General features: G+C 45.1%; 1 protein-coding gene across 1 annotated transcript in view; it reads left to right on the top strand.

The window, feature by feature from the left end:
- Window positions 1-22,005, top strand: part of LOC137422051 (exocyst complex component 3-like) — an 88,794-nt gene that overhangs the window by 33,913 nt on the left and 32,876 nt on the right. Inside the window, exon 9 of the mRNA XM_068108755.2 lies at window positions 8,425-8,550. Coding sequence (XP_067964856.2) covers window positions 8,425-8,550 — 126 coding nt within the window. The remainder of the gene's footprint in view (window positions 1-8,424; window positions 8,551-22,005) is intronic.

Here is a 22,005-nt window from a genome sequence, read left to right as displayed (position 1 = left end):
CAACACAAATTCACCATCTACATATCTCCATAGTCATGAACCCTCCTGTCCACGTTATTGCACCTGCACAACACAACTCAGTAACTTTTCCATACCTCCCTCCAAAGTAGTGACTGCTCTACTATTTTCTTGGTTGCTCATTATTGAGCCTTGTTTGGAAATGGAAAAAATTGAGGAAAGGCAGCCAAGAAGGCTGCAAAGAAAGAGGTAGCAAAGACACAGGAGGCATGTCGGAAAATGTTCGGAGAACGCTTGGATTCGGAAGAGGGTCAGAGAGCGATATTCAGGATTGCAAAGCAGATCGCGAAAGAGAGGTGTGATGTGATGGGGGTGAGTTGCTTGAAGGATGAAGTGGGACAAAATGTTGTGGACCCAGATGGAATTAAAGGAAGATGGAAAAGATATATGGAAATGCTGTTGAATACAGAGAATGAATGGGATGGCAACATAGAGAGTAACCCAGTTTTAGGACCGGCAGAGAAGATAACTGAGAAGGAAGTTGAGGAAGCGATAAAAGCAATGAAGGGTAGAAAAGCGGGAGGGCCGACGGGAGTTGTGGGAGATATGTTGAAGGCAGCAGGAAGTTGGGGTGTGAAGAGAATGACAGAGATCTGTAATCTGGTGGTGAAAGAAGGCCGCATTCCAGTGGATTGGGAACTGAGTACCCTCGTCCCTCTATACAAGGGGAAAGGTGACTGTTGTGGAAATCATTCAAGTCCACAACTTTAGTCCATCTGTTGGTTTAATTCCATTAAGACTTTTGACATCATTCTGCAAATACAGGAATGCAATAGAAATAAGGTTTGGCATCACATAGGTCAATCCATAATATAGTTCAATGAAACCAAGCGTAATATTCTATGCGGTACGTACCGTTAGCGAGTCTACTAGTCATTGTAACATGTCACAGGAGAGGTCGCCTAGAGCAGCGGCCGCATCGGGTCTTATAGCCGCGCCCCCCCCTAGCGGTGTCAGCGAGCAGCGAGCATCACCTGGGTTCAGCGTTAATACGATTTCACTACATTCTCCCCACCGTTAGAATTACACTGCCGCGCGGCTAGAATCGAGTGAGCGTCAGCATTAACAGGGTGCGGAATTATGGTATCAGTCGGCCCAACCGTACCAGTCCGGGCGGCGAATTTCACTGCCAGTACGGGTCCGAAATTCCTCGGGTACGGCATCACGTAACCCAGAGACCCCGGCGTCGGAGAGTAGCTGCCAGAATCAGGTGACGGGGGGGGGGGGGGGGGGGGAGGGGTACCGCCAAGCCGTCAGGTAAGGGTGGATGTCGCGAAGGGAGGGTCGGCAGACGTTCAGTGACGGAAGTGTCGGAAGAGTCCATAGTCTCATAGATTGGCTCGTCCGGTTCCTTATAAGGGTCGGTGACCCCGCATGGGGCAAGATGGCGTACGGAGACTGTGGACTCACGCCCATCTGCCGTCATCACACGTGCATGCTCGGGATTAGCCTGGAGTACCTGCACTTTGTCCACTAAGGGGTCGTACTTGCTCGTGCGAACCGCCCGTTTGAGATAGGCCGGCCCGGGCTCAGCGAGCCAACTGGGTAAAGACCGTATACACCCCGTGCTCCTCGGGTGGTGGAAAAGTCTCTCATGGGGAGTCTGGTTGGTGGCCGTACATAGTAGAGCCCTGATCGAGTTCAGCACCGCAGGTAGCGACCAAGCCCATTTATCGAGGCCCCGGCCGAGGGTCCGGAGGTTGAGCACGACGGCCCTCCATATAATCCCGTTGAAGCGTTCGATCTGCCCATTTGCTTGGGGTCTGTACGGCGTGGTATAACTAGAAGCGACGTTATTTTGGAGCAAGTAGCCTCGCACTTCCTGAGACAAAAAGACCGCACCCCGATCAGTATGCACGTAGGCCGGGTACCCAAACATAGAGAACAAATTCTGCAGGCATCGCATTACCGTGGCAGCCGTCATATCCACGCACGTATAAGCAAAAGGAAACCGCGAGTACTCATCGACGATAGTGAGCAGATAGCGAGAGTTACTCGACACCGGCAACGGGCCCTTGAAATCCATCGCCAATCTTTCCCACGGTCTCGTAGCCCTAACCAGCGTCCCCATGGGAGGGTTATAGAAACATGGTTTGATAGCGCAGTCGCGACAGATACGGCGGATATCGTCAATCGAGTACGGTAGATTGCCACGTCGCACAAAATGAGCGAAACGCGTTACGCCCGGATGCCCCGCAGTTTCATGCAAAGCGCGTAGGCCCTCCAGAGTGACGATGCCCGCGCACGTAACCGGTCTCGATAAGGCGTCGGCGACCTGGTTATCCTTCCCCGGGCGGTATTTGATCGTGTAGCAGAAGTCGGCAAGCTCTATACGCCAGCGAGTGATTTTCTCATTCTTAATGCGCTAGGCATGTAAGGTGCCGTACATGAACGCACCACTTTGTTGGTCCGTGATGATTTGGAAGCATCGCCCGAGTAAGTACGGGCGCCATCGCCGAATCGACTCGACGATCGCGTACGCTTCCTTTTCGACAGACGAATGTCTCCGCTCAGCGGAGGTAAGAGTCCGTGAAAAGAAAGCCACCGGACGCCCTCCTTGGGAGAGGGTCGCCGCTATGGCATGATCCGAGGCATCACTTTCTCGGACGAAAGATCCGCTCTCGTCGATCGTCGCCACAGCGGCACTGGCGATGTCGGCCTTAAGGCCTCCAAAGGCCACCAAAGCGGCCTGACGCAGAGGGAAAGTGTCGCAGGCCACAAGGGGGCGAAGTTTCGCGGAGAAATTTTGGACCCACTGTTACGAATTCCGGGTTTATGGGGATTACGAGTCAGGTCATTTCTTATGAATGTATATCCTATTAAAGGTTGTTGTGGTTAATAGGGTTAGGAACCCTTCTGGTAAAAACGAAGTGAGAAACGGGATCGTGAACCGGAAGAAAAAGGGAGACGAGGTCCGGGAGAAGCGGCCATCCTCTTCTTCCTCGCCCAGCTCCGACACGAGCGGCGTCGATATTGATTAGCTTTGGAAACGCCGAGTTTGAAAAGCCCGTCTGGCGAGAGGAGTTACCTGCCCGGTTACGCGTCAAATTGCCATGGGTTCCTGCACGGAACCCAGCGTCCGGCACCGTTTACCTCAACGTCTACAAGGGCGCGTACGGCAGGCGCCTTGGGCCTCGCGCGCTTTGCGAGCCCCGAAGTCGCGATCACGAGCACCGACCTCGGTGGGCTGCCGAGCAGGTGTCCGCGGCAGCAGCCGTTCCCGGTACGGGACGTGCACGGTTGAAGCACGTCAGGAAGCGTACCTCCGCACGCGGGTTCAACCGCCCGCGTGCGGAGATCGAACTACAGGGACCCCGAGACATTGTGAGAGACATTAATAATAATAATAATAATAATGCATTTATTTTATATAGCGCTTTTCAGGAAGCCCAAAGACGCTTTGACAGAGTGCAAAACATAATGCATAGCAAAACATAAAAACAATTGCAAAAAAAGAAGAATCAATAGGGAAATATTCAAAGCACAAAGGAGGGGGAAGGAGAGGAGATAGTCAGGGGTTAGATGCTGTGGGTTAAATGTTGAATGCAGTGTTGAACAGGTGGGTCTTGAGTGATGTTTTGAATGTGGTGAGTGAGGAGGAGTCTCTGATGGTGTGAGGTAGCGAGTTCCAGAGGGTTGCCATGACATTGACCATGGAGGGAGCCGTGAGTAGGCTCAAGGGATTAATATATGAGATGGCCATCTTAGTAATATTGTTGATTGATTGTTGATTGATTGTTGATTGATTGGGAATATATTATTGATTAATCCGGATCCTTGGTGTGGGGTTTCTTCTTGACTGGAATTCATATTGATTGCGTTACGAAAGCGTATAAATCATATATCTTTCTGGCGGGGTTCCTCTCACGGTCCGGGGGTCACAGAGACCAGGTAGTCACCGGGAGGACCACGTAACACCACTTAGAGTAATGGGCGAATAGCCCGAGAGCGCGCTTCAGGGACGCCCGATCGCTGGGAGGGGCCATGTTGAGCAGAGGTCGCAGACACTCCTTATCCGGAGCGACAGAGCCATGGGTCACGGTGTACCCCAGAAGATCTATCTTGCGTAGGGAGTATTGACACTTAGCCTCGTTCATGGTTAAGCGATACCTCTGCGCGACCTCGAGGAAGCGCTTCAGATTAGCATCATGGTGCCCTTGGTCATACCCACAAACCGTAAGATTGTCTAGATAGACGTAAACATCGGTCAAGTTCTCCCTCGCAATGAGGTCATCCATGGCCCTCTGAAAACAGGCGACCCCGTTCGTCACCCCAAAAGGCAATCGAGTAAACTGGTACAACCGTTGCCCCGACTCAAATGCGGTATAGATACGATCGGCCCTAGAGATAGGGATCTGATGATACGCACTATGGAGATCGAGAGTGCTGTAGACCGAGTATTGGGCCACCTGTCGCACCAGCGCGTCCATCCCCGGAAGGGGGTAGGCATCCAGCTGTGTAAAGCGGTTAATCGTTTGGCAATAGTCGATTACCATGCGTCTGCGGTGTGCTTCGCTTCGCACCACTAAGACCTGGGCCCGCCACGGCGACCGGCTAGGTTCTATGATACCGTCTTTCAAGAGCTGAGCCGTCTCTCCCGCAATGAATTGCATGTCTGCTCGAGTGTAGCGCCGTGATTTTACCGCCACAGGTGTACAGTCGGAGGTTAAATTGGGGAACAGCGAAAGTGGCTGGATTTCCATTTTCGCTAGGGCACACACAGCAAGCATGTCAGGCCCACCAAACTCCATTTCCAGTCGTCCATGTCGCTTAAGAAAATCGTGTCCCCACAGAATATCAGCACATAAAGCAGGTAAGACCATGAGGTGTACATCTGGGAAAACCCGTCCCTTTATCACGAGTTTCAATCGACATTCCCCCTTCGTGCTGAGCCGAAGTCCCTGGGAAGCCATGAAGATCCGTCTCGTAGCCCCCAATTCCTGCCAACCATGCCTGTGCACTAGTCGCTGATCGATAAAACTATCTGTAGACCCTGTATCCACCAAGGCATGCACACAATGGCCCTCGACCATGAGGGGAATAATGGCTTGAGCCAGGCCGGACGAGCCTGCTGGGAGTGGAACCGAACCACCCGTGTGAGGCGGTCGCGCCTCGCGGGTGGATCCTATGCCAGCTGCAGTTTTCCGGGCATCAGAGGGTGTCCGTGGAGTTTCGTATAAGTTGTCAGGGAGCGTTCCCATGCAATCAGCAGTTCTGTGGGCGTTGCCGGAGTATTCGTTGTTCATGGGGCATTCGTTGAAGCTGTCAGAGAGCTTTCCCATGCATTCCGCAGTTTCGCGGTCTTTGGTGGAGTTAGATCCGTCAGAGAGCTCCCCCATGCGGTCCGTTGTCTTGCCATTCAAAATCGCTGTTTGCAGAATGATGTCAAAGGTCCTGCAACTGCCTCACAATAAAAAACGTGTCTGTCGTTCCTCTTCCTGGCATAAATCTAAACTGCATTTCGTCGATCTTCACCTTCTTCCTTATCCTCCTCTCCAACACCCTTTCCAATACCTTCATTCCATGCTCCAATAACTTTATCGCTCGGTACGAGCCACACTCCAGAGGGTCACCTTTCCCCTTGTATAGAGGGACGAGGGCACTCATTTCCCAATCCACTGGAATGCGGCCTTCTTTCACCACCAGATTACAGATCTCTGTCATTCTCTTCACGCCCCAACTTCCTGCTGCCTTCAACATATCTCCCACAACTCCCGTCGGCCCTCCCGCTTTTCCACTCTTCATTGCTTTTATCGCTTCCTCAACTTCCTTCTCAGTTATCTTCTCTGCCGGTCCTTAAACTGGGTTACTCTCTATGTTGCCATCCCATTCATTCTCTGTATTCAACAGCATTTCCATATATCTTTTCCATCTTCCTTTAATTCCATCTGGGTCGACAACGATTTGTCCCACTTCATCCTTCAAGCAACTCACCCCCATCACATCACACCTCTCTTTCGCTATGTGCTTTGCAATCCTGAATACTGCTTTCTGACCCTCTTCCGAAACCAAGCGTTCTCCGAACATTTTCCTACATGCCTCCTGCGCCTTTGCTACCTCTTTCTTTGCAGCCTTCCTGGCTGCCTTATAACTTTCATGCTCTGCTGTTTCTGCTCCCGTACCCTTCGCCTTCTGCCACTCTTTGAACTTCTTCCTCTTCTCGTCAATCCTCTTTCCAACCTCAACATCCCACCACCATGTTTCCGAGTGCCTCGGTGGTCCTTTTGTCCATCCACATACCTCACCAACGGCTCCCAACAGACTAGCTTTCATTGCCATCCAACCACTTTCAAGCTCAACCACATCATCCTCTACCCTACTCAGCCTCTCTTTTAATGCCTCCCTTACTGTCACCTCTTTCAACCTCCACACCGTCATTCTCGGTTGGTACTTCACCCGCCGAGCTCTCCTCGCACCTTTCACCCTTATGTCGCAGACAACCAAGTGGTGCTGTGAAACAGCCTCCTCCCCCGGGATCACCTTTGTGTCCCGGAGGTGCCCCCTATCTCGCCGACGCACCATCAGTTAGTCAACGGTTGTCGTCGACCCACCTGACGTGTATGTAACAAGTTTATTGTCCTCTTTCTGGAACTGAGTATTACAAATCAACAAATCAGCTCCATCAGCAAACTCCAAAATCCTTTCACCTTCTCCATTTCTCACACCATATCCGTAACCCCCATGAACTCCCTCAAAACCATCCATACTCCTTCCCACATGTCCATTCAGGTCTCCTCCCACCACAACAACTTCCTCATCTTTCACGTTTTTCATCAGCTTCTCTATCGCACACCAGAACTTGTCCTTCTCTTCATCGCTTCGACCAACCTGCGGAGCATATCCCGAGATGACGTTCACCAAGAGCTTTCCAATCATCATTTTCACCATCATCAACCTATCACTCACTCTAGTCACACTCACCACACTGTCTACAAACTCCTCAGAAAACAGGACACCAACACCATTCACGCCCTCCGGGCACCCTTGCCACACAAACTTGTATTTCTGTCCCTGCCTACCCTTCACCATTCTCACACCACTTCCCTTCCATCTCGTCTCTTGCACACAACATATGTCCACTCTTCTTCTGACCAATACTTCCACCACTTCTCCTGATCTCCCTGTCATTGTCCCCACATTCCATGTCCCAAACCTCAGAAACCGATCTCCACTTCGGGCTGCACCCTGCCCATATGTACTTGTGATTGTCATGGTTCTCTTTTTGAGGCAATGTTTTTTTGGAGATATTATACATCGATATTGCATGAGGCATGGAGCATGGAGATATTATACATCGATTAATAATTGTACATGGATGAATTGGAGATATTGTACATAGATTAATAATTCTACATGGATGAATTGGAGATATTGTACATAGATTAATAATTCTACATGGATGAATTGGAGATATTGTACATAGATTAATAATTCTACATGGATGAATTGGAGATATTGTACATAGATTAATAATTGTACATGGATGAATTGGAGATATTGTACATAGATTAATAATTGTACATGGATGAATTGTAGATATTGTACATAGATTAATAATTGTACGTGGATGAATTGTAGATACTTTACATAGATTAATAATTGTACATGGATGAATTGTAGATACTTTACATCGATTAATAATTGTACATGGATGAATTGTAGATATTGTACATAGATTAATAATTGTACATGGATGAATTGGAGATATTGTACATAGATTAATAATTGTACATGGATGAATTGTAGATATTTTACATAGATTAATAATTGTACATGGATGAATTGGAGATATTGTACATAGATTAATAATTGTACATGGATGAATTGGAGATATTGTACATAGATTAATAATTGTACATGGATGAATTGGAGATATTGTACATAGATTAATAATTGTACATGGATGAATTGGAGATATTGTACATAGATTAATAATTGTACATGGATGAATTGGAGATATTGTACATCAATTAATAATTGTACATGGATGAATTGGAGATATTGTACATAGATTAATAATTGTACATGGATGAATTGGAGATATTGTACATAGATTAATAATTGTACATGGATGAATTGGAGATATTGTACATAGATTAATAATTGTACATGGATGAATTGTAGATACTTTACATAGATTAATAAATGTACATGGATGAATTGTAGATACGTTACATCGATTAATAATTGTACATGGATGAATTGTAGATATTGTACATAGATTAATAATTGTACATGGATGAATTGGAGATATTGTACATAGATTAATAATTGTAAATTACATATATTGGTAAATTAAATGCAGCAAATCAATTCAAGTTGTAAGGAAATGGATATAGATGAGGTGAAGCTATCTCGTGTTTTGTGTGTCGTTTGAGTGTTATTGAGTATTCCTTCCACGACCAGTGCAACTTCTCGGCGTGGCTCACGAAGGCCCTGGAGACTGATGTCCGTGATTGGAGCCAGAGCCAGGAACCCGAGGCAAACCATCATGGACTCTTTCATACTTCACTTCCAGGGATTGTTTTCCAGGCACGTGTCCTTTCTCTGCCTCCACTATTATCTTTATCAAATAATCCAAGCGGTGGGGAAAAAAAAAAAACCTTTTGAAAATAGAATGTGAATCCAATATCAATGGAGAATTGAACAGGTACCAAAACCACCTGGACACGTCACGGCTGTGTAATGTATAGTTCAAATTGTAATCTCTATGATACCAATTATTTAATGGTATTCACATATCAAACCTTATGAAGCAGTTACACATACTATATATGAGAGTGAGAGGGTAACATATCCAACACGAGTTCATAGAACACCTTACCCATGCAATTTTGAGAAAGGACAGGGGAATAATCTTTTAAACTTTTACTTTGCGTTTCCGAGCACAATCTGCATTCATTTTGTCCATGAACCTTGCATAACAGGCCTGATGGTAAGCACACAGCACTCTGCGCCGCCATATTTGTCAGAATGCATAATCTCAAACAGTTATTCTGCCCTCGGGGCATGAAGGCATGAATGCTCATTCTCATCGTTTTCTCAGTTACTCTGCCCTCGGGGCATTAATGTATTTACAAGTCCTGCTCAATGTACAGTGTTCAAGTATATATTTAATTTAAATAAAATAAGGATTTTAATGGTTGTAGAAGAAAAAATTTCGAACGTTACCACCATTGACACAGTGTCTTTTACACCACCCTATCTAACACGTTACATTAATTATTTGTGCCTATTGTTTGTGTCCTATATGACGTCCTTAAAAATGGTACATTTCCTGTTTGCAATGATTTTCAATTTTGTTTGGCTGTCAGACAGGCAGACAGTAAAAATTTTATCTCGCTCTTCTGCGCATGTGCGATCGGAACAAATTTAGAGACAACGGATGTTAAACTACGGGTTTATTTTCCGATTTATGTTCAAAATATAACATTCAATTGAAATTAAGTTGTTCCTCAATAATAGACTAACTTTTACAGACTGACAGACAGACAGACAGGCAAAGTGAACCAATTTCTTACCTTTGCGTCATGTGTTTGGGTTAACAGCAGAATGAAGGTGAATTTTTAGAAATCAGAGGAACGTGTACAACACTGTATTAGGATAAAGGAAGTTCGGTTCCAGGTCCAGGCTCCTTTGCCATCTTCTCTGCTCTGAGAGGCTGTCTTCAAAAGATGAATTGATGCTCAGTACTAGATGGGACCAGGGAAGGTAATAAAGTAGTCGAGATGAGCGGAAACTTGGACTCGGGTGGGGGGAGTGGAAGGGGGGTTGGGTAAAGAACAAGTTTGTGAATGAAAAGGCATATCCAGCTGTTGTTTAGCGAAAGGGCACGTGATTGAGAAGGAGAGGGCAAGATGAGAAAAGAGAAAGTAAAAAAAAAACAAAGAACCAAGAGGCTACCAACCTGTCTCCAGCGAGGAGCCTCTGTCTGAATCTAGACTTAAGTGGGAGATGTCGATAACGTTCACAAACTTCGACTTTATCAGCATAAAGGAACACCTGGCGGTGTTGCAGTGAATCATATCAGAATGACGAGGTGTAATGCATTGCACCGAGGAAACAAAGTGTTGTACGATTACACCATAAAGATGTGAGAAGTTTGAAGAAAACAAGGCAGACACGAGAGGGAATTTCAATATGGTGTCTAACTGTGTACCATTGTGGGTTGTTTGGGCAACCTGGTGTGGTTCACACAGTGACAGTGAAAATGTATGCAGACTGTGCTTCTGGACGTTGCTGGTCAAAGAAAGGCAGTCTTTTGTTTTTAGCCGCGTCGCAGACGCTGGTCATAGAGTGCCCTCTGCTGTTGTTGTTGTTCTTCTTGTTCTTCTTCTTGTTCTTCTTGTTCTTGCAGAGAAGACAAAACCTCAAAGCTCCACCCATTCTGGGAACCATAGCTCCACCCATTCTGGGAGAGGCTTCATATAAACAAATATCCACCATTTTATTAACTCGCATAGCTTTGAGGCCTGTTTTGTAGGCCCGTGGTGTCTTCCTCTCTCACACAGTTTTATTTCAAATCAAATTCGATATATCATTTCATTTTTCACAGTGCTAACATAGTTTTAGACTCGGTTGAAAAAAAACGGGAAGAAAATCCGATGAAAGTTGCCCTTTATAGAACGAAATGAATTCTCAAAGGCCTGTCACTTCAAGTCCATTGAGATTTTTTTTTTTTTAATCGCGGCATGGTCAGTCATACACCGCCCGAAATAACAGATGGGAAAATGCCGAGATATATATATTTTGTTTAAATCGCGGCATGCTCAGTCATACACCGCCCGAAATAACAGACGGGAAAATGCCGAGATATATTAAAAATTCGTCCATTTGATGACAATCGTCACGATGAAATATTTAATTTATACGTCGTCACAATAATGTGGAGAGAGGAGCATAGCTTCGTTCACGTGTCGCCACACACGGGAAATTGCCGAGATATATATTTTTTAAATCGCGGCATGGTCAGTCATACACCGCCTGAAATAACAGACGGGAAAATGCCGAGATATATTAAAAATTCGTCGCCACACACGGGAAATTGCCGAGATATATTTTCACTTTGCACAAAAATAACATCAAGTAATCGAATCAATAGGAATGTCCTGTGCCTATAACATCGACGTTATAGGCACAGCTGCATCTAGGCATTGTGTAACATCGACGCGGCTTTTGTTTTAAATAAAACTTTTTGTACTTGTTCTTTCATGTTATTGTTCATTCAAAAACTTCAGTTTCCAGTTCCTCTGGCGAGGAAGCGTCCTTCGAGCTCTCCACGTCATCACAGTTAAGTATTTTCCCAATCGTGTCTTTGTCAAATTTCCACTGGTTACTTTACTGTGTATGTGTTACTGTGTGTTTCTAGTTAGGTCTTTGTTTGTAATTCGTGCAAACCTGTGTGTAATTAGTCATTTTTTGTTTGCACCGATGCGCGGCCTGGTCCCTCGAGGCTTCCCTCCTCCCCGTCGGTATTTTGTAAAACTTAAGTTCTTTCCTTCACTGTATTGCTTTTTCTTTGATTTTTTTCACCCAATGCCTCCCCCAACATCTTACCCTTTGTCTAACGTTTTAAATACAAACATAATAATAATAATAATAATTTCCTTCTCTCCTCGCGGTCCCCTCCTCCGCCCACGACCACGTGCGTATTGTCTCGCCCTGCCCCCTTTATCTCCTTTTTGTCCCCCGTCGCTCAGCGGAGCGAAAGGGGGACTATGGCTTTCCCCTCCGTCCGTGTGTCCGTCCGTCCGTCCGTGCGTGCGTGTGTGCGTAAGCGAAGGACCGCATTCGAATTTGGTGTGTGGGTGCAACCCACGTCAAAATCCAAGATGGCTGCCGCCATGTATGTCTGATGCCATTTATGTCTGAACGTTGTAACCTGCATATCTTGAAAAATAAGCGAAGTACCAACTTCTAATCTGGTGTGTGGGTGTATCTAGGCATAAGGAAGAACGCTATTGAAAATTGGGTCGCCACGTCAAAATCCAAGATGGCCACCGCCATGTATGTCTGAACATTGTGAGATGAATATCTTGAAAAATAAGCGAAGTACCAACTTCTAATTTGGTGTGTGGGTGTATCTCGGCATAAGGAAGAACGCTATTGAAAATTGGGTCGTCACGTCAAAATCCAAGATGGCCGCCACCATATATATGTCTGAAACTTGTGAGCGAAATATCTCGAAAAATAAGCGAAGTACCAACGTCTAATCTGGTGTGTGGGTGTATCTAGGCACAAGGAAGAACGCTGTTTAAAATCGGGTCGCCACGTCAAAAGCCAAGATGGCCGCCGCCATGTATGTCTGAAACTTGTGAGATGAATATCTTCAAAAATAAGCAAAGTACCAACGTCTAATTTGGTGTGTGGATGTATCTCGGCAGAAGGAAGAAGGCTATTGAAAATTGGGTCGCCACGTCAAAATCCAAGATGGCCGCCGCCATGTATGTCTGAACCTTGTGAGATGAATATCTTGAAAAATAAGCGAAGTACCAACTTCTAATTTGGTGTGTGTGTGTATCTCGGCAAAAGGAAGAACGCTATTGAAAATTGGGTCGCCACGTCAAAATCCAAGATGACCGCCACCATATATATGTCTGAAACTTGTGAGCGAAATATCTCGAACAATAAGCGAAGTACCAACGTCTAATCTGGTGTGTGGGTGTATCTTTTGGGTCACCACGTCAAAATCCAAGATGGCCGCCGCCATGTATGTCTGAACCTTGTGAGATGAATATCTTGAAAAATAAGCAAAGTACCAACTTCTAATCTGGTGTGTGGGTGTATATCTGCACAAGGACGACCGCTATTGAAAATTGGGTCGCCACGTCAAAATCCAAGATGGCCGCCACCATGTATGTCTGAACATTGTGAGATGAATATCTTGAAAAATAAGCGAAGTACCAACTTCTAATTTGGTGTGTGTGTGTATCTCGGCAAAAGGAAGAACGCTGTTTAAAATCGGGTCGCCACGTCAAAAGCCAAGATGGCCGCCGCCATGTATGTCTGAAACTTGAGATGAATATCTTCAAAAATAAGCGAAGTACCAACTTCTAATCTGGTGTGTGGGTGTATATCTGCAGAAGGACGAACGCTATTGAAAATTGGGTCGCCACGTCAAAATCCAAGATGGCCGCCACCATGTATGTCTGAACCTTGTGAGATGAATATCTTGAAAAATAAGTGAAGTACCAACTTCTAATCTGGTGTGTGGGTGTATCTAGGCATAAGGAAGAACGCTATTGAAAATTGGGTGGCCACGTCAAAATCCAATATAGCCACCTCCATGTATGTCTGAACCTTGTGAGCGAAATATCATATCATAGCATGTTTTCTGCGTCTTAAACTTTGTCAACTCACATCACTTCACCGACGGGGGACCTAGGCGTAACGCTTGTTCTTCTACCTCTCCAGCTGTTTACTCACCTTTCCAATTCTGGTTTCCACCATACTCATTCAACCCTATCTCCTTCTTTCTCAGATCCACACCCTCACTTCAGTGAATTTCCCCAGATTGTTTTTCATGGTTTTGTTTAAATATTGTTTCAACTTTCCCCTGCACTGTTTTATTCAGTGGTATATTACAACACGCTGTTCTTCTTCCTACTTAAAAGGCTTTCTTCAATTTCCTCATCAAATCATTCCATTTCAAAAAACAATTCAATCTCTTTCAGCTCTTTCTTTCTACATTCTCGAAACTCACCTAAATTCCACCCCTCCTCTAACGTTTTCAAACGGATCTCTGGCTTGAAAATCACAATAAACCCAGGTTGTAATAAATGTTTGTTTTTCATTAATCATCCAACACTTTTGAACCCTCCCCCCCCCCCCCCCTCACACCTCCCTTTCAAATCTCCCCCCTCACCCATCCCCTCTTAAACCACCCCCATCCCCTCCCCTCCAAAACTCCCCCTCACCCCTCCCCTCCTAAACTCCCCCTAGCCCCTCCCCTTCTAATCTCCCCCCCGCCCTTTCAAATCTCCCACCTCACCCCTCCCCTTCAAAACTCCCTCAAAACTCCCCTTTCATCCTCGATGCCAAACAGGAAATCAGAGCTGTCTCCCTTGACATATCTCGTACCTTCAATCGGTCTGGCACCCCGCCCTGCTCACCAAACTCTCCTCCTATGGTATCCATGGAAACCTCCATACATGGCTTGCAGACTTCCTCTCCGGTCGCAGTCAACGTGTGGCCCTGAATGTAATTCTCTCATCTCCACTTCCTGTCCAGGCCGGAGTTCCTCAAGGCAGTGTTCTGGGCCCTGTGCTTTTTCTGGTCTTCATTCATAGTCTCTCCAGTCCCTGGTGTTGGGCTAGCGGCTAGGGTGCCGGCTTAGGATCCTAGGATCCTGGGTTCGAATCCCGGTCGATCGCTGAATTAACGCCAGGGGGGTTGACTCAGCCTGTTATCCTTCCGAGGTCGGCTAATTGAGTACCAGTTCACTGGTAATTCCCTGTTTGTCGTAAAAGGCGACAAAAAGGGTTGGCGGCAGGAAGGGCATCCGGCCGTAAAACATTGCTTCAAAAAGGGGACCGAAAAACAACAACAACCACGGTCCCCGAAAAAGGCCAACCCCCGCTTTGCGGGGAAAAATGGCCTCTAAAGGTGGTTTTTTATTTTTGTTTTTTTTTGGTTTTTTCATAGTCTCTCCAACTCTCTGGAAAATCCTCCCTATCTCTTTGCTGATTAATCCACTCTCTACTGCTCCATATCTCAACCCTCAGATCAGCAAGCAGCAGCCTCTTCACTCTCTGCAGACCTGGACAAAATCACAGACTGGTCAAACAAGTGAAACATGTTTTTCAATCCTGACAAATCTCACACTCTTACTATGTCTCTCCGAAAAGACCGACTGGAAAACCCTCCCATCTACTTTCTGAATAATCCTCTCCAAGAAGTTCTGTTACTCAAGCTTTTGGGTCTCACTATCTGCCATGATCTTTTCTGGGAAAACCACATTTCCAAGCTGGCCTCCAAAGCCAGTTGCCGACTGGGCATCCTTCGTCGTGCAAAGTCCTTTTCGGGCACTCCTGAGGTTCTCACCACATACAAGGCTTTCATCCGCAGCTTGATGGAATACTGCTATCACCTCTGGGCTGGTGCTCCTGCCTCACACCTAGCTCGACTTCACGCGGTTGAAACCAAATTATTCAGAATCATTGGAATCTCCCGCGATGAAGCTGATTCTGAGGGCCTTTCTCTCTCTCTCACCGCAGGCAGGTTGGTGGACTTTCTGTCTTCTACCGACTGCTCTCCGGCGTAGCACTCCTTGCTCTGCCCCCCAAATATTCCTGCAGGATGCACAAGATCTTCCAGCAACCCTCTTCTGGTGAAACTGCCAAAACCATCTGGGAAATGTGTTCCAGCACTTGTAAAGATATATGGTTCCTGATTCTTTTTCGATCCTAGCCTTTTTGTTCAAATCAAAACAATCTTAGATTTAAAATGAAACAAGTCAGGAGACGACGATGGTTCATGAGCGAGCGGTATTCAATGACAAAGGACGGACTATAACCGAAACAGGTCCGGACAGGCTCGGCCTGGAAATGTCAAAACGAAGGTTACTGACCTTGAAATGAGGTAGAAAATAATGTATAATCAGTTATGAGGTTAGTTAGCTACACAACACCGAAAATTCGGTGAAAAATGAAATGAAAATAAATAAATTTTTTAAATGAAAAATGAAAAATCGAGCTCCGTGGGTCTAGACACATGACATTGGCCTAACCAGATATCGAAGCCCCTGTCAGATTCCACCAAACCCATCGGAGAAGATGTAGCTTGAACTCGATTACCCCATAAAAAGACATCTTTTTCGGGCGTCGCTCCACCCACAATGGGCGCAATACGCCCACTCTCGGCAGCATACAACTATATCATGATATCAATCTCCTACCCAAGTTTCATCAAGAGCGGATTATATCATCGGGTAGTTATGCTGCGGACAGACAGACACACACACACACACACAGACAGACAGACACACACACACACATGACGAATATACTGGTCACTTGATAACTCATGAACCAAAAATGAAACAGTGGATCTATTTAAAACTGGATGAAAATTTAGAATTTTAAATGAAAATTTAAAAGATCAATAAAAACGATTTAAAAGTGGTTCGCAACAATCCAACACCTGTTCAGGCATTTTTTTTACTTTTTTAAAATTAACTTTAAGCATTATTGAGTCCAGCAGGTGTGGGAAAAGAGTGCACTGTTTGGAAAAAATGAAGGAAAAACTGCTCAATACAAATATAAGTAATATTCATATTCAATATATTTCAATACTACTTCTCAATACAAAACAGAAAACCACCGATGAAAACCAAAGCACGTGGTTGAGTGTGGATGAAAATTTGAAATCCGCTTAGTATATCCGATGGCTGAGAGTACGTTAGGATGCCAAAAATGAGGCAAAATGGGCATTCTCATTGTTGGGATGTTTCAGATTAGAGAAGCTTTTTGGGATCAGTTCACAGCTGTTTGTTCTTTGGTTAAAAAGTCGACGATACATTATGTCGCCCCTTGGGACACTTTCATCGCTGAAAATGCGTAAAATTCCAGAACTTAAATCTTTTTTAAAGCACACAAATCTTTCCACGTCATCCCATATCCGCTCGACTGGAGGGGAAGTCAGGTGAGCATGATTTGATGTGGTTAAATCGTTGACCATGATCATTTGGATAACGTATTGCTAGTAGTTGTACCCACCCTGCCTTTCACTCTGCATCTATATCCTTATAAAGGAAGAGGAGGAGGAGGAGGAGGAGGAGAAGAAGAACTATACGAACAGGGTTCCCCGGCGTTGCCTGCTGCTGTTCTACTCCTGTTGGCATTTTGAAGGAATCAAATTTTGTGGGTTTTTTTTTTTGTTGTAGTAGGCCTAACACACTTCTCTACATCCATTAAGTAATTGGATCGGGATCATTTAATGTTACATTCTGCATTAGCTACAAAGGCTTCGGCACGACAGAGCAATTTGAAAAAAAAATCTAATTTTGTTTTTCGAAATTTTCAAAAAATGTTTTTTAGTCACTGATGAATGAACCTCTGAAAGCTTGATGAAGATCCGTTTGGCCATCTCTGAGAAAAATGGTGACATTTATTCAGCCAGGTCAGTCTCATGACTGCCACTGGTAACATCTAACCCAGTGCTACCTGCCGCATGGTCAGGTAGTTGGCGACTAAACCCACTACCCCCACTGGCAGGAGGGTGACTGTGACACCCTGCAGGACTAAAAAGGTAGTAGGTTTTTAGGTTGTAGGTTTTAGTTTTTTTTTTAGGTAGTACGTTTTTTAGGTAGTAGGTTGTAGACAGAAACAACCCAGGGTAGTACTACCATTCTGACTTTGGAGCGTTAAAGTGGTGCCCGGAACCATCTTACACTTTCCGTGTCAGGATTGCTGGTCTTACTTTCTGTCTCACTCAAACTATATCTACCGGGCTAGCTTCAATCTCTCTTTCTTGCAAACAAACATCATACACTTTTCATCATACACTTTTCATACTCATTTTCAATGTCTTAAATTGTCATTTTCAACTTAAAAATTAATGGCTCCTAGTTCCCGGCATTATGGGTTGCGAAGAATCTCCGGTCAAAATTTGTTTCTGATTTTTGTTCCCATTCCCTCCCTCACTCCCTCACCTCAAACGGCTACACAGCTGACACTGCCCTTGGAAAAGCTGGTTTAGCATGAAAAACCAACCTAAACCAACTCAGGACCCTACGATATTAGACCACCAACCTTAACCAACTCATGACCCTACGATATTAGACCACCAACCTTAACCAACTCAGGAACTTACATTGTTAGGCCACCAGTCTTAACCAACTCAGGACCCTTCGATATTAGCCCACCAACCTGTTTGGGCTGTTTAAACGAAGCCGCGACATGGCGACTTGTCGTTGGGATCTTCATCCTGATCTCGTTTAAACTGATGCTGACGGGAGTTTGGTTTTTGTACGAGGAGAGTTATAGGGTAAGTTTGATGTTTGTGACATTTGCAGTTTTTATATTGTTGTCGAGTGAAGAAATCGCGTTTTTACCGAAGATGGTCTTGACTAGTTGCAAGGCCGCACCAGTTTTCGACGAATAAAGGGGTCAACATTAACTTTTTGTGTTTTATTTTTGGTATCGGTCGATGCACGAGGTTCGGAGCTTTAAGTACATGTGAGGATGGAGGCCTTGCATTACGTGGGCGTCGTCCCGGCCGCAGGGCCGTCTTTAGAGCATTGTAGGCCCTGGGCAAAGCAATCCACTGGGGCCTCTTCCCACCCACAGGAATAAAAATGTAAACGGTCAATAAAATTAAACCCTTTTTGGCGCCGTTCCTCACATAATCCCACTCGATCACTGAGTTTGCCGCCATCCTTCCCCCTCCTTTGATTGCGTCCTTCCCCCTCTCTCCCCATCTTGTCTACCGCTCCCGATGTTATATGTTTTATGTGTCGGTTTGTCTTTCTGTGTGATTAATGTTCGCTCTTTCACGAGCCTCGATCTTGTATACAAAAAAAAAAAAAAAAAAAAAAACCATAACAAACTCAGGACCTTATGATATTAGCTCACCAACCATAACAAACTCAGGACCCTACAATATTAGACCACCAACCTTAACCAACTCAGGACCCTATGATATATATTAGGCAAACAACCTCAACTGTTAAGCCAACACAAGGCTTCTTCACTAATTTAAAAAGGGCACAGACTAAAACAGACTTTAATCACAGACTGAAACAGATTTTAATCACAGACTAAACCAGACTTTATTCACAGACTAAAACAGACTTTAATCACAGACTAAAACAGACTTTAATCACAGACTAAAGCAGACTTTAACTAGAACGGGCACTCGGTAGAGCGCATACCTTCGCCGCAGCTACTGTTCTGTACTGTACTAAAATACGATTTTGACCTTTTCGTGACCTTGACCTTGACCTTTGACCCGATTGCTCCCAAAATCTAATCAAATGTGTCCCGTATAATAACCAATCATCCCACCAAATTTCATGCAATTCGGTTGAATACTTTTTGAGTTATGCGAATAACATACACACACACACACACACAGACATACAAATAAATACACAGCGATCAAAACATAACCTTCCGCTTTTGCGAAGGTAATCACAGACTAAAACAGACTTTAATCACAGACTGAAACAGATTTTAATCACAGACTAAACCAGACTTTAATCACAGACTAAAACAGACTTTAATCACAGACTAAAACAGACTTTAATCACAGACTAAAGCAGACTTTAATCACAGACTAAAACAGACTTTAATCACAGACTAAAGCAGAATTTAATCACAGACTAAAGCAGACTTTAATCACAGACTAAACCAGATTTTAATCACAGACTAAAACAGACTTTAATCACAGACTAAAGCAGACTTTAATCACAGACTAAAGCAGACTTTAATCACAGACTAAAGCAGACTTTAATGACAGACTAAATCAGACTTTAATCACAGACTAAACCAGACTTTAATCACAGACTAAAACAGACTTTAATCACAGACTAAAACAGACTTTAATCACAGACTAAAGCAGACTTTAATCACAGACTAAAGCAGACTTTAATCACAGACTAAAACAGACTTTAATCACAGACTAAAACAGACTTTAATCACAGACTAAAACAGACTTTAATCACAGACTAAAACAGACTTTAATCACAGACTAAAACAGACTTTAATCGCAGACTAAAACAGACTTTAATCGCAGACTAAAACAGACTTTAATCGCAAACTAAAAAAGACTTTAATGGCAGACTAAAACAGACTTTAAACACAGACTAAAACAGACTTTAATCGCAAACTAAAAAATACTTTAATCGCAGACTAAAAAAGACTTTAATCGCAGACTAAAACATACTTTAATCACAGACTAAAACATTGTATATAATTCACTTTTTCTTTTTTTGCATACAGAATCGAGGCTCGTGAAAGAGCTAAGATTTATCACTCAAACAAATCAAACAGACAAACAAAGTATATAAAAAGGGGAGCGGTAGACAAGATGGGGAGAGAAGGGGAAGCACACAAACACAACATTTGAGAGCAGGGACATCGGGAGATCTGTGGGAGGGAGAGGGCTTGGGGGGAGGAGGCGTGGGAAGGGGGGGGAGGGGGTGGGAGAAGTATAAAACACAAGGACACCAAGGACTTCCAGGAAAGAAGTTGGTATTTCAAAAAGGTGGATTTGGGGTGAAATTAGCGTGGGTAGAAAAGATCAAGGTTTTGGATGGGGGAAGATAAGAGATGGTGGTGAACAGCTGTTTTAAAGACCTGGAGGGAGGAGTGGGATTGAAGAGAGTGAGGGAGTTTGTTCCAGAGGTGGGAGAAAAGAGGAGTGAAGGTGAGCAGAGTGTCAGGATTTTGGCAGTTTAACCATAAGAGGTTTGCAGGCAGATCTTGTGCGACCTGTAGGAATATTTGGGGGACAGAGCCCAGAGAGAGCTGGGGGAGCAAGGCCAGAGAGGAGTCGGTAGAAGACGGAAAGACCACCAACCTGCCTGCGGTGAGTGAGTGAGAGGCCCTTGGAGTTAGCTTCATCACGGGAGATTCCAATGATTCTGAATGCTTTGCTTTCAACAGCGTGAAGACGAGCTAGGTGTGAGGCAGGAGCACCAGCCCAGAGGGGAGAGCAGTATTCCATTGAGCTGCGGATGAAAGCCTTGTACGTGGTGAGGAGCTCAGGTGTGCCAAGGAAGGACTTCGCACGACGGAGGATGCCCAGTCGGCGACTGGCTTTGCAGGCCAGCTTGGAAATGTGGTTTTCCCAAGAAAGATCATGGCAGATAGTGAGACCCAAAAGCTGCAGCGACAGAACTTCTTGGAGAGGATGGTTGAGAAAGTAGATGGGAGGGTTGTCCAGTCGATCTTTTCGGAGAGACATAGTAAGAGTGTGAGATTTGTCAGGATTGAAAGACATGTTCCACTTGTTTGACCAGTCTGTGATTTTGTCCAGGTCTTCAGAGAGTGAGGAGGCTGCAGACTGCCGATCTGAGGGAAGAGGAATGGAGCGGCAGAGAGTGGAGTCATCAGCAAAGAGATAGAGAGGATTTTCCAGAGAGTCGGAGAGATCATTGATAAAGACCAGAAAAAGCACAGGGCCCAGCACACTGCCTTGGGGAACTCCAGCCTGAACAGGAAGGGGAGATGAGAGAAATCCATTCAGGGCCACACGTTGACTACGACCAGAGAGGAAGTCCGCAAGCCATGCATGAAGATTTCCATGGATACCATAGGAGTAGAGTTTGGTGAGCAGAGCTGGGTGCCAGACCGTATCGAAGGCACGTGATATATCGAGGGAGACAGCTCTGATTTCCTGTTTGGCATTGAGGACCTCCATCCATTGTTGAGACAGGAGAAGCAGCATGTCCAGAGTAGAGTGACCTGGTCTGAATCCAAATTGATGATCAGAGATCAAGCCATTGGAGAAGAGGAAAGATTTCATATCCGAAGCAATGATGGATTCCATGACTTTGCTGATAATTGGGAGCAGGCTGATTGGTCTGTAGTTAAAAGGATCTGTTTTTGCACCTTTTTTGTGTAAAGCGGTAATGTTTGCTGATTTCCAGGATGCTGGCAGATGACCTTGAGCAAAAGATAGGGTGAAAAGAACAGAGAGAGGGTTTGATAGAGCGGCAGAGCAGGATTTTAGGACCCGTGGGCTGATGCCGTCTGGTCCAGTTGCAGAATCAGAGTCGAGGTTAGACAAAAACTCCTCCACCTTGTCAGGAGAGAAGGACACAGAGTCCAGGAGCAGTTGGGTTCGACTGGGAAAGGTGGGAACAGAGAGAGATGGGTTTGGGACTAAAGATTTTGAGGCAAACACAGAGTTGAGGTATTCGGCTTTGTCACGTGCGATGTCAACTGTGTGGCCATTTGAGGTAAGGGAGGGGATGGAGGGGGAACAAACACCAGAAACGGATTTGACCAGACGCCACCAGGATTTGGAGGAAGGAGACAGGTT

This window comes from Myxine glutinosa, chromosome 2, assembly GCF_964187855.1.
Source record: "Myxine glutinosa chromosome 2, kmMyxGlut1.1, whole genome shotgun sequence".
NCBI classification, from domain to species: domain Eukaryota; kingdom Metazoa; phylum Chordata; class Myxini; order Myxiniformes; family Myxinidae; genus Myxine; species Myxine glutinosa.
This window is presented reverse-complemented; position numbering and strand designations above follow the sequence as displayed.